This window comes from Clupea harengus, chromosome 14, assembly GCF_900700415.2.
Source record: "Clupea harengus chromosome 14, Ch_v2.0.2, whole genome shotgun sequence".
NCBI lineage: Eukaryota > Metazoa > Chordata > Actinopteri > Clupeiformes > Clupeidae > Clupea > Clupea harengus.
This window is the reverse complement of record NC_045165.1, coordinates 16448762-16462792: the sequence shown is the minus strand read 5'-3', so window position 1 is coordinate 16462792 and position 14031 is coordinate 16448762. Positions and strand designations below refer to the sequence as shown.

Below are 14031 nucleotides of genomic sequence, written 5' to 3'. Positions count from 1 at the left end.
GATTAAACCTCGGAAAGCTCTGTTCAAGGACATTTCCGAACTCTGAATCTATCAATAAGTATTTGATGAAAGGAGAATAAAAAACAATAAAAAACTTTTTTTTTTAATGCTTGACAGAGATGCTTCATGACAAACGCGTGTGTGAGAAAGAGATGGTTCTTCCTCTAAAGCTCCATCCACCCCAGCAGGGGTCTTGTCCTGAGGAGGCACTAGAGGCACATTTGACACGTTCTGCACTCTGTGATTCTGACCCCGAGCACACGGCACCAACATGCTCCCTGGAATAACATACCGCTTTCCATTAAGGGGCCCTTAATCCACTTTCCTTTACATTTCTCAGTAGTGGAGTGTAAAAATGTGTTCCTTATTTCCACCCCCACACCACCCTGTGCCGGCACATGTCCCTGGAACGCCTGTGGAGCCGGGGCTACTGTGCACTGTGGCTGTGGTGATAGTGGTGGTGGTAGTGCCTCTGGGGGCCTCCGGCTCTGTGTGTGCCACTGTGTTTGTTTCAGATTCACCACGGTGGTTAGGGGTTCAAAGCCTTCGTGCTGCCGTGTCTCCCTAGCCGTCGCATTCCTGTGCCTGCCAAGGCAGACGCGCAGTGATTAAGGGAAGATCTACTGCAGGAGGGAATGCTGAAGAGAAAGAGCGAAAGAGAGAGAGAGGGGCCTCTTTGTAGTGGGCTGAGGAGGACGATTCTCTCTCTCTCTCTCTCTCTCTCTCTCTCTCTCTCGAACAGTGGCATTGTGGTCAAGAAGGCAGACTAGCTCAGGGATGGGTGAAATCGCTTGTGCACCTCAGAGTCCAACCAGAGCGCTTCTTAAAACACTCCATAACATCCCAGAGGTATTGACCTCACCACACACACCCCCCACCCCCTTTACGATGTGTGTGCTTTGGGTAGGAGGGCGGTAATACCACCCAATATTTTCCCTCTCAGGGGAGTTATTTTGGAAGGGGGGGGCCCAGACTTCTCAGAAACATAAACAAACCACGTGCAGATCCACCACTGTGCCTCTCCGTGGCCTTCTGGACGGCACTCTTGTTTTGAAACGCTGTCAGCTGCCTCGTGGTATGAAATGCTCTTATAATGGACGGTGGCGAGCACATTTTCTCCTTCTGTTATTTATATCACGGGGAGATGTCCAAGACAAGGGCCTGCCAGACAGAGCCATCGTAAGGAGTGTGCAGATAGGCATCTTGGTGTTTCTGTTGCGTGCCTGCGTGTGATGGGAACGATCAATTCGCTTTTTACTGTTACCTGTTCTTCCACTCAGCATCTTTGTTTGCGAAATATTTTGAAATCGTCAGAGCCACACACTTCTTTCTCAGGGGAAGTATGTGACCATTCTCTCCCTTATGCTTAGTGATATCACATATCTGAAAGTAAAAATGAATGTCTCTGATTTAATCGATGAGGTTAAGTAGGTCCAATATGGTGAGAAGCATGTGTGTATTTGTGTGATCAGACTTTTTGGACATCGTCACCTAAAACAGGCTGGACAGATGTAAGCATATGGCTGTCTGGATGTCTATGCATACACAGAAAAGTTTAAAGTGTGAAACCTTAACAGAGACTACGTGGGCCAGACAGATTCTTCTTGGTAAAGAGGGTATTCATGTCTGCTGGCCTCCCAATGCCACATCTATCATATCCTCCAGAAAAGGACCGGTAATAGCTTCCAGATCTGTGCTTTGTGCATGGGAACGTGCAACCTGCATTCCTGTCTGTGCATATGAGACAAGTCAAACAGCCAGATGACCTCTCCTCACTTCCTGGGCAGAGAAAGGGGGACCCATCTGCCCATGCTAACACGCTAACACAGCCTGCACTTTCTCTTGACCTCCAGAAGGCAAAGAGGCTCAGCAAACACAGACACAAACCCACAGAAAGAGAGAGAGAAAAAATAAATCCCACCATCTGCACAACAGAGCACACGTCTCTTCTTATTAAGTATTCATTTCATTATGCTAACAGGAAGTATTGTTATTAGTTTATTTCTTAGGGCTAAACTGAGGAGTCATTCGTTTACCCAGGTCAATCCTCTGTATGCCTTGTGGATAGAGAAACTAAAGGCATTCTAAATATCATTCTTATTTTAATGTAATGTCTTTATTCAATGGATTCTGATTAGCTGTCAGTGTTTTCTATCATTCTCAGCAATTCTCAATTTTCATTATCGTATTGTTATCATAGCAGTGTGCGGTCTGGACGTTGTCGTTCTTATAAACTAGACCGATATTTAAAACTGAAGTTTTTTTTATAGTTATCTTTGGCAGTGGGGACAGGCCTTAAGGCTGGTGAGGAGACAACGTCCCACATCTAGACACACAGAACAGCACAGCACTTCCCGGGAGGACTGTGTGAAGAGACTGAACCACGTCCTCAAATGACTGGGATTGATTTCAATCTAGATCAGTTTCAACATGGGCGCAGAGGGCCCGGGCAGTAATCACTTCACTCTGTAATACGGCTTCCCTTTCTCCCGCCAGGCCTCTGCTCCCACTGCGACAACAGTCATAATAAGATCACGTTTCAGACTGCCGCCATGTGATGCTGGGTGACATTCTGTCCCCGGGACTTTCTTTTCCTGGACGCTGATCAATGGGTTCATTAAGGCAGGGATTTGCATGGAGTCAGATACCTGCAGATGCAAATGGCCTTTGACACACTCTCAAGTTTTCCAGTCTTTGATTAGACACAACTTTCTTAAAGCCTCGTGCGGCTTCCTTGTCCTCGTTCCTGTCTACCACTGAGAGCTGCACTGCAATATGTGTTTGTGTTTTCAGCATTGAAACCCCTTGGATTTGAATGCTATGATTTCTATATCTTTTACTCAGTTCATTCAGTTGAAGTAGTGCTTTACCTCAACAGCTGAAGGACATGCATTTGAAATGTCCTGGTTTTCAGGAGGGTTTGTGTACTGGATTGGATGTACTCCGACCTTTTCTTAACTTACCTTTGTACAAGGCAGCTGCTCTTTCAATCTCTTTCTCTCTCTCTCTCTCTCTCTCTCTCTCTCTCTCTTTCTCTACTTGTGTGTGTGTGTGTGTGTGTGTGTGTGCGTGCGCATGTGTTAACACTCTTGTTAAATCATTAAGCTCCTTTGCCTGGAGTGTGAGAGCTGCCACCAAAGAAATGTGGCCATGTGATGAACCCAGGAAATCGCTTCACCAAGTGTTAATTTCTCCCATGATGCCTCCCTTTCTTTCAGTGGAATAGCTGGGAGGGGGGCGGGCACCTTCCTGACTCTATTCGATAGTTTATGATCACATGCATGGCCCAGAATGCCAGTGAAGGTCAGGGGGTAAGAATTCTGTGGTGGGGGTCACATGGGCCAAGATTTCCCCTTCCTTCAATAACGGGGTCCAGAGCTGCCGTTTAATGTGACACAGACATGTTGTGGGCTCATTCCTCCAGGCTCCAGTGGGGCTCTGCAGGCCGCAAACAGCCTCCCTCTCTGCCTCGCTGTGCCTACTGTATACAAGCTCTGAAAATCTCATTCATTCTTGCCACTTTTTTTCTGCCCAACCAACTAAATCGCCTCAATCCTTGTGTCTCACGGTCCTCTTGGAGGTCCAAGTGACGGAGTCCCGCCTCATGCACGGGTTCCGGTGCCCGTGAGGAGCCAGGATTGAGTCTGTTCAGTCCCTTTCTCAGCCCCTCCACCCTTCTCTCTCCTACTCATTACCCGTCTGCTCTTCACAGTCCTGTCCAAATAAAGCCATGAAAAGCCAAACAGAAATAAACATTAAAACTCATACTTAGCCGTTTTAGAGGTTCATAATGCTACAAGCCAAGTCCTTCCATCACCTAAGCATGGTATAGAGTTACTATAAGCCACGGTGCCTACACGGTGCCTACACCTGTACATGGTTCTAATACCATTGTCAAGTTTGCAGACGACACAATGGTGATTGGCCTCATCAGTGACAACGATGAGTCGGCCTACAGAGAAGAGGTCCAGCACCTGGCGGTGTGGTGCGCCGACAACAACCTGGCTCTCAACACCAAGAAGACCAAAGAGCTAATTGTGGACTTCAGGAAGAATGCTGGCACACACATCCCCATCCATATCAACGGGATGGAGGTTGAGCGTGTCGCCAGCTTCAAGTTCCTGGGTGTCCACATCTCTGAGGACCTCTCTTGGACCCTCAACACCTCATCGCTGGTAAAGAAAGCACACCAGCGTCTCTTCTTCCTGAAGAGACTGAAAAAGGCCCATCTGTCTCCTCAGATTCTAGAGAATTTCTACCGCTGTACCATAGAGAGCATCCTTACAAACTGCATCTCAGTATGGTATGGCAGCTGCTCTGTCGCGGACCGTAAATCACTGCAGAGGGTGGTGAAAACTGCCCAACGCATCACCGGTTCCTCACTCCCCACCATTGAGGCTGTCCAGAGCAAGAGATGTCTGCGGAGGGCACGCAGCATCGAAAAGGACAGCTCTCACCCCAGCCACAGACTGTTTGCCCTCCTCCCCTCTGGGAGGCGCTACAGGGTGCTCCGTTCCCGGACCAGCAGGTTCAGGAACAGCTTCATCCCTGCGGCTGTCACTCTACTGAACTCTGCCCCCCACCCCCACACACATCTCCCTCAGTGACTGTACTTCCCCCCTCCACCCTGGCTTGACTGCCACACCCTCCTCCAGCCACTGAACATTTGCACTGTACTTCCCTCCTCCACCCTGGCTTGACTGCCACACCCTCCTCCAGCCACTAGACATTTGCACCAGAATGTTTTTTTCTACCACTTATTACTGTCTTAATCATACTTATACCTTACAATACCTCTTAAATATAATATTACTAATACCTCTTTCACTTCATCTCACTTATTACCACCACTAATACTTACACCTGCACTTTCATATACTTATCATACCTACACTTCTTACCTCAATTGCTGCTATTCTTGTCCCAATTACTGTTCATATTGCATATCCATTTCTTACTGTTCATACTGCATATCTATTTCTTACTGTACATATCTATTTATTCACTTATTACACTTTACATATGCACATACTCTGCACTTTTTGCTATTTTGCACTTCTGGTTGGATGCTAAACTGCATTTCGTTGCCTCAGTACTTGTACTCTGTGCAATGACAATAAAGTTGAATCTAATCTAATCTAATCTAATCTAATCTATAAGAGTGTATGACACAGTCAACAGATCCATCTGACAGTCTGTTAATCCACACTGAAGGGTGGCAGCTTTAAAGTCGACTTTATGTGCACGTCACATAATTTACCAGATGACAGAGATGGAGAGTGGCCTCAGTGATCATTTTGAAATATGATCCAGAACAGTCACAATGTCTGCTTTTTTTTTATGCCCGTGAGCTAACACACCGACTGAATGTTGCATAACGGTTTCCTGTTCTTTTAAGCAGTAAAATTTCAATGCTCTTCAATGTTATTTATTCGGTTGGCTCAAATGTCTGTAAACGGAGCGCTAGTCTGGCATTCTAGAACCCGTGCATTCTATACCACATTTATTCAGCTGTATATATCCCAGGGACATATTAGGCTTATTTTAGCAGCACTGCAGTGAATTTAGTTGTGCTTTTCGAGTTAAATATACATGACTTGTTTTCTATGGCATCCAAGAGCAGTCCACATTTTAGGCAGAGAACACAGACATACCATGTAGTCTCATTTGCGGAGCCATAGGTATGCCTTAAAAAAAAAAAAAAAAAAAAGGTAAAACCCTGGAAGTGCTCAAGTCATATGATTCACACAGCAGTGGAGCTGGGTTGCTGCCATGTTGTATTCCCAAATGGAGTGTGGTTATTAGGCAGTAACAGCACGGCCAGGCCTGAGGAGATACCTCTGTGAAGGGCATTAAAGGCCTCAGCTCAGCATGTCTGGTGGCTGCATGCAGGCATTCGCTGTGTTATATAACACCGCTTCTGAAGGTGCGTGTCTGCCTAGCGTCATTCTGGGTGCTCCGCCACCGGTTCATCTGAAACGTTTTGCTCACGTCAAGATCGCACGAGACAAGGGCAGACTCAAAGCTGCCAACCTCTAATTGGGTGTCTCGGTGGAAAGAACACGGGGAGTTTTGTGTTTCTTTTTCAGTTGATAGACAGGCTCCGAACTTGTTGATATGACACAGTCACGAAGCTACGAGGAATACTCTATAACCACTTTCGGAACTAACAATCTGTCTGCTTGACTTGTCTGTTTGGAGAAATGTAGACCAGGTGCATACACACACACAGACATTGCGGATTGGAAAAAAGGATTTATTACTGTATGTTCTAGATCAAAGTCATTGTGTACATTATTAGAGAAATAGCGTTGGACAATAGCGGCATAAAAAATGGAGATTAAGAAAGGATTTCGATTAAAAACGTATACTTTTCAAACCTGTGTAAACACTGTTGAGGGCCTGTTGAGATGACAATGTTCCAACAAGACACAAGAAGAGAATTATGGATCCGACAAAACTCCATTAAACTCAATACCAAAACAATCTTCTTGTCAATAAAAAAGGAAACTGACATAATATTTTGTCTGATCATTTGACATATTTAAGACAAGCCAAATAGTATTTGCAATCCACACTTTAAAATCTATATATTTGCACTCATTCTGTTTAGTAGACTCATTCTTTCCCTCATGATCCAGGAAGCGCCAGTTTCCTTCAGGGGGAAGTAAACAGTGCATGTCTGGCTACATGCGCTCTGAAATCATACTGGGTTTCAAACGTGAAGACCGTGCCCACCTCCTTCAAAACACGTGCGTCTGATCACTCCAAAAAAGTGAGAGCATTCGTTTGCATGCCTTTGGATTTCCTCTCATATGCAGTGCATGTATATATATATATATATTTTATAAAATAAAATAAATGATATACAGTATATATATATATATATATATATATATATATATATATATATATATATATATTTATTTATTTTATAATTATATTTAATATAAATTATTTTATATTATATTATAAAATTATAATTTATTTTATTTTTCTAAATCAACTCTTGAGACTAAAGTGCAGTTCACCTTTGATTAGGTGAACCAATGCTTTTCCTGAGCGACTCTGATTGGTCAGGGCCGATTTCCTGTGGTATCGCCACTTCCTGGAGACCCCTCAGAGCCATGCCTCTGGGCCATGCTGGTCCTTCACCAGCCACATGCTGTCTATGACCTTCCCATACTGAGGAGAGAAACAGCAATGTCAGGTAGATCAGGACCCTTAACATCAACGTGATCAACCTCATTTCATTAAAGGTATAGTCCGCAATTCTAATGGTTGCTTTGCCAGAATCGCAGACTGTGCTTTTAAATGTTTGGTATGGTTAACTCAAACTCAAGCACATTACTATAATATTAGTTGTTACAGTCATACAAAGATAAGCTGATCTCCAAATAACTACTGATCAGGCAAGGTCTTCACCTCAGAACTCAATTTAGTCTTTTGAGTGGACACAGAACTGCTGTCCTTCATATGGCCTGCATTGTCACAGGGCCTATGGCAGAAGGCTTTTCAAAAGTGTCAGATATGAGCACATCAGCTAGCACGTCTTCATATAGCCAATAAAGGTGTTGAGACCATTCTCAGTCATGCAGAGGATTACCATGGTCACCTTCAACACCAACACTGAGTCCTCTTTCTTACTGAGACAAGTTATAGGCAGAAACACATCAAAGGGAGCCTCAACTCATCATATAGCTCTGGGCAGGTGTGGAGAGACTGTTCTCACCTGGTCATCAGATACCTGCTCCAGGTAAAGGTGGCTGTAATTGAACACCTGCATCCGAGCGTAGCCATAGTCCACACTCCGGAAGGCACTCCAGGGCCGCGGGTCGGGAACGAAGGGGTCTATCCTCTCCCGGCATCCCTGGAAAGACCAAATGTATTCCAACCGACTGTCACTCATTCTATCCAGAGTCCTTGGGAAACTCCAGAGCCAGTTTTTCTATTTGTTTTATCCAGATGAAAATGGATGCTTTGGTGCTTTTCCAAGCTATCCATATTTCAATACGGCTTCATTCCAGTCTAGGTGTTTCAATATGGAATGTCTACACATGTGTATTAAATATCCACATAAATTTGAGTTACAAACACCATCGCTCCAATTGGAAAAGTGGAAATTTGAAAGTGCTCGGCCGATTCAATTTGCATGGAGTGATTTGAAAACCTTGCCTCCGGCCCTGATGCTCAGTGGGATAGCTGGAACTGAGTTCCTTTGGCTCTCCCTTCTCGCAGTCAGAGCAAAGAATTATGGGATGTCTGGTCCTGCTTGCACCGTGTGATTACTCGTTATTATTCCTAATTTGTTTACCGTAACAACGATTACAATGGTTTCACTTACTGGTCTGGGAGAAACAGCCAAGTGTGTGAAATGTCCATGATGTTGGCCCATGGGCTTGTTATAGCACAAGGCAAATAAACAAATAACCATATTTATTAATTTATTACTAATGATGATTGATTTTCTTTTTTTTACCTTGATGGCCACTCAACGGATTGACTGATTTGTTCATTTTAACCTGTTTGCTTTGTTTCGGCCTTGATGGGCTCTAAATTGAGTGACTGACTGACTGACTGTGCTCTCAGAATGGGGTGTGATGTATGAGCGCTGTGTAAAGGCGTTGAGAGAGCATGCAGACCCATGAAGGCTACTCACAGCTGATCCAGTGATGATGTGCACTGGGGCTTTAGGGTTCACATACGGCTCGTTTCTGCTCCCATTGAAGACCTGTGGGCACACAGCATCACATGCAAAACCACAGTCAGCAGTGAACACATTTACTCATATTACCACATAGCATGACTGACAGTGGAGATCTTTAGGGTATTTCATGAATTCAGTGTACTCCTGTTCTTTAACATCTCATTTTGAAACTGGTTTTGAAAGTGATACAGACTTGCTCAGCCAATAACCACATATGTGAAAACATTACACATTACAAATAATGGCTGCTTCTAGGTGCAATCACTGTGACACTGTTCTGAGTTACTTAGCTAAAGGGCCCTAATGTGACCAAGCTGACATCTGAATGAGTGAAGCTGAGCTCACTGTGTAGTTGTAGACGGGCCAGAGCCTCTCATAGCTGTGCTCATGGGCCCACACCTCCAGGTCCACACCTGCACAGGACACCAGAACCAGAATCAGCTATCGGTTCATCTCCGGCATTCAGCCAAACCACAGAAAAATACTCAGTTCGGAAGGTTACTAATTCTAAAGGAAAACGTCTGCTTTGCTGTAAACTGTGTGTGCTTGGCTGATGGCTGGATTTTTATTTTGCATGGTTCCATGTGAGAAAGACAGACTCAAGTGGTTTTTTGGTCAGGGGGAAACTTAAAAGGTTCCTTAATGGAATAACTGAGGAGGGAAAACGTTCTTTGTTAGACACAATGTAAATAAGCTGACAAGGACGAAAAACTGAACACACTGAACTACTAACACTTGAATAGGAGATACAAAGCATATCCAGAAAAGGCAGGACTGGTGTAATAAGCTGAATGTTTTGTTAAACACATTAACTATTTGACTGATCTGAGGAGTCTGAAGTGTGACCATATCAACCACACCATGAACACGAAATGACATCATCAAACCTGGCCACAGGATGACATCATCAGATGAGGATGTAAACTCACCATATCTGTAGAAGAGATCCTCGAGACCAGGTGCTGGGGGGTCGGTGTCATTGAGTCCAGTCCTGACCTGTGTGGAGGAGCGGAGGAGTAATTAAATCTGATACTGCCGTCGGTTACGCTCAACCCAAGACTCTTACTTTTAAAATACTTTCAGTCTGAAATCATGCTTCCTCAACTCTTGCCATATTTCTCCACATCCAAACCTTTTTCTCTCGAAGCCTACCATCAGAGAGGATCACTACCATAACTATATACAGTATATGTCAAGAGAAATCTCCAAATAAGGACAATTCTAAGAATAACGATTAGGGTTTGTCAATGGTTATGTTAATACAGGTTTGTTTAGGAAAAATAGTATTGCCACTGCCGCAGAACCAAAAAGTTTGGATGAGTAACTTCTGCTGCATATAATAGGTCAAAATGAATGTCTTTTAACTAGCTGCTGTGACAAGGACAATGAACATTTTCAACTGTCGATGTGACAGCAGTTTGAAGTTCTAAGACTGCAGACATTCCATACTGCCTGAGATGGTAGTTTCCACGGGAACAGTGTCCCACACAGCCCAGCCATTAACGTGTCTCACAATGCGACTGGGTGCAAATCTTCATAATGGGCTACCATTTACATAAACCTCCCGGGGCACATCCTAACAAAGCACATGGTAAGGTATACTCTGAACAGCATTCAGTCCCTTTATTCCCATCTTAAAAGGCACTGTTATGATTATATCTCATGACAAATTGTTGGCCTAGGAATGAAAAAACAACAAATTAGTGGTGTTCCACAGAAATAAAGCTTCGAATGAATAAAAGCTGCGTTTATTTTCCCTCATTAATTTGTAACGCGACGAATTTCGAGGAACCCTCAAGGAGGCTGGCTGCACTCGATTTACGGCCAGTGCAGAGGTCCCACGGGACAACGCTGCAGGACCACATGCCTGGCGCCAGAGTAAAGTGACAAAGCCCAGTACCAGAACCCTCCTGCCCTCTCCCAGGCCGGCTCTGGTTCCATTCCCCTGTCAGGCTGGGATGATATACACACGGGAGCCAGAGCCTCTGCTCAGGTCCCAGCAGCCCCAGCCAGCCAGCCAGAGGACACCTCAGCTAAGCTACGCCTGTTTGATCGCTGGCCTCCTGCTGATGACTGGAACCATCAGAGTTCAGGCTTGATGCAGATCATCTCAAAAAGACACTCAAGAAACTCACTCACCCTGAGGCAGCAACGAATCAGACAGCAAAGCGTGACTCAGCTGACCAGCTCAAAAACATCATTCTGCTTCCTTGACATGACAAGATCAACTGACACATTGCTCAAAGTCTGACTGAACAGATTAATTAAAATGTAAGAACACGTGCTGTGCAATCAACACAAGCTTGTAGACATGCGCACACACAAAAGCATTCTCACCATTACCGCAGAAACGAGATCAGAAACGAAAAAATGATATATTGTATATATTAAATATATATTTAAAACTATATACAAAACATGTAGACTATTCCACACATTGCTTCCCGACCCTTGAGTTATGGTCTGGTACGTACGTGGCTGTTAAACTGGGTGCAGTCGTCCTTGTCTGCGTTGGAGCAGTACATTGGCCTGTGGCCCATGGTGATGATCCACGGCCTCTGGGCTCGGTTCTCCGGCCTGTTTGCCTCCTGAGAGACACGTGCCAGATTGAAAAATCAGGTGTGCCGGTGTTTAGAAGACTGTTAACTCACCATTCAAAAAAAAAGTGCGTTTGACTGATTGTAGATCTGCTTGCATCGAGAGTGCAATCTCATGTTTAGTACTGTTTTCCGATTAAGCAAAGCAGATAAGGTAAGACCATTAAGGGCAAAATGCAGTACCTCCAGATCCTTCTGCAGCCACTCATACTGTTTAAAGAGGAGATCCAGGCCAGATTTGATAAAGAAGTAGACCTCTGTGGAGAAGGAAATGATGTGGACAGGTCCTATGTTCCAGCTGTGGGTAGACCACATACACAAGGTTAGAGACCCATGAGACAGACAGCGAGTGATACAAAACACACACACACACACACACACACACACACAAATGGTTGCACATATCCTCCGAACAGTTACTTCTTTGGCGGAATCAATAACGGAAATAGTCCTGACACACTGTCATTACACTGGACCACTCTCCACGTTCCCTCGTCCCCGCAGGAGAGGAACTATGGAACGGAATGAACTAACGTGCTCCAGTTAGCCGGGTGATTCACCGAATGAAAAACAAAATTGTGATAGGGGACTAATCCAGCAGCAGGGAATGGCAATAATAATGAATAAGATCGACCATAAAAGTGCCTCCTCTTATCCCAATTTCATGATTCTTCCTAATCGTTGTGCAGATCACAGTTCCTGGAAAGCCCGCAGAATGTCGAGATTTTCCTCGAAAACCAGATGAGACTAACACAACGATATAATCTCATCCGTTCTCTTCCCATTCCTCGAAACGTATGTTTACCATAGGTATATGTGGCATACACTGTGGCTGGCACTATGCTGAACCTTGACTATAATCCAAACCCCTTGACTACTTTAAAGAAATGTATTTGTAAGAAGACCCGCAAGACAATACAGAGGGCCGGTGAAGACAGTTAGAATAAAATGAGCGTGCGGTGACTATAATTTAGCATCACTGTGAAAATTGCGAGCAAAAACAGAGGCATGATGATCGCTTCTCTATGATAGGCAAATAGGTAAGCAAAACTCTAGCCCTGGGTCTCCACTCATCACAATGCCCTTGCATTCCACCGAGCCCACTAATGACAGTCCCATGATCCTCTCTGTCATTCTGGCCATACTGTACCAACTGGTGGTCTGGCCACGCGATCTCAGCGCCGGTGAGTCCAACGTGACAGAGCGGCGTTTCTTTTTAAACAGGAAAGCCCAGAGGCAGGCCTGCGGTGGGCCCGGGAGAGGAATAGAGTTACCGGGCTGACAGACGGAGCTGTCACCCGGGGCTCAGCCGCTTCCGTCTGCCCGCCGTCTAGTTTGGGAGGGATGCCGGGGTATGTGGGGAGTGTGAAGGATGATGAATAGGAGGACGAGGGGTGATCGTGGCTTTGATGAAGCCACTAAAGTGATATTTTTCTTAATGACTGTTCTGGTATTTTCTGTTTTCGACGAGCTACTGAAAGTTATGCAACTGGATATGAAGATGCTGTTCTGTGCTGCTCTGTTGTGTGTGTGTGTGTGTGTGTATGTGTGTGTGTGTATGTGTATGTGTATGTGTGTGTGTGTGTGTGTGTGTGTTGTAGTTCTCCCACCTGTACCACAGGCTCTCTGTGTTCCCTGGCATACTGAAGCGATTCCGGTAGTTGGAGAAGTTGCTGTGGAAGCAGACACATTTTAGATCAGTTGAAAAGTTGAAATTAGTCCCAACTGTGTTTTTTTTTAACAAACAGCTACACATAACAACAATCTCATCTAAATACCAGTAAGAGCCAGGGCAGTAGCTACACTTGAAACAGCAGCCCAGGGTCAGATTGGCGTTGTTTGTTATTTGGGAGAGCCATAACGTCAGCGAACGGCTTCTCTCTAGGAAGCCCGCTCCTCGTTCATCCAAACCCTTCAACAGGCAGCCAGACAAAGCTCCTTCAAGCGACCGTTCAGGGTTGAACGAAAGTGGCTCTTTATTTTACAGGCTTTTAATTGCCGTCGTTTATAGATTTTTAATCGGCGTACTTCATTTGACTGTAAAACGAGAGTCCAGCATTTCCATGAGTAAGGTCCCTGGCACCAGGGCCCTGTCTCGTTCTCCCCCTCTCTCTCTTATGTAAGACTTGGGGAGGACTAGGTGAGGAGCATGCCCCCATGGGAAGATGTGGCCAGTTGGGGACGGGTGAATGGACTCATGCTGTGTCATGGTAGCCATTACAGGTCAGGGTCAAAGTTCAAAGGGTGAAACAGAGGTCAGGCCCATTCTCTTTGGGCTGGGTATAATTTACAGAGACCTTGTTTTAAGAGTCTGGTGAGCATTGGCTGTAAAGCTGGTTGCAAATAATTAGGCAGCAGGATAGGTTGATTTTGTGACCAAATGCAACATTCAGCATTTGAAGACCATTGATCATACTATGAATTTCATTACATAACAACTGTTGATAATTATTGATAATTCCATGATAATAAGAATTGAAATAAAGTTAAAATGGAAATCTCCTTGGTTGGGCATCTTTCAACTTTAAATATCTGAAGCAAAATAAGTTATATGTGCCCCCCAAGAAAACCCAACTCACGCTATCTCCATCAAAACAAAACAGCCAGCCAAAATAATGTTATTCTGTGGTTGCCTTGCAGCATTCCCAACGGCATAAGACTGGCTTTTGCAGATAGATGACAGAGCCATGCGCAAAACCAGCTCCTGCTCCATCACAGACTCAGAGA

At 44.8% G+C, this 14031-nt stretch overlaps 1 protein-coding gene across 4 annotated transcripts in view; it reads right to left on the bottom strand.

The window, feature by feature from the left end:
• Positions 1-6930: 6930 nt before the first annotated feature.
• The window catches only part of acp7 (acid phosphatase 7, tartrate resistant (putative)), an 18386-nt gene continuing 11285 nt past the window's right edge, over positions 6931-14031 (bottom strand). For all 4 annotated transcript variants that reach the window (XM_012836719.3, XM_031579796.2, XM_042709694.1 and 1 more), the window contains 8 exons: positions 12915-12977; positions 11488-11602; positions 11182-11295; positions 9637-9703; positions 9053-9120; positions 8660-8731; positions 7733-7870; positions 6931-7185 (listed from right to left, as the gene is read on the bottom strand). In XM_012836719.3, the coding sequence (XP_012692173.2) occupies positions 7120-7185; positions 7733-7870; positions 8660-8731; positions 9053-9120; positions 9637-9703; positions 11182-11295; positions 11488-11602; positions 12915-12977 (703 nt within the window). In that variant the 3' untranslated portion in view covers positions 6931-7119. The remainder of the gene's footprint in view (positions 7186-7732; positions 7871-8659; positions 8732-9052; positions 9121-9636; positions 9704-11181; positions 11296-11487; positions 11603-12914; positions 12978-14031) is intronic.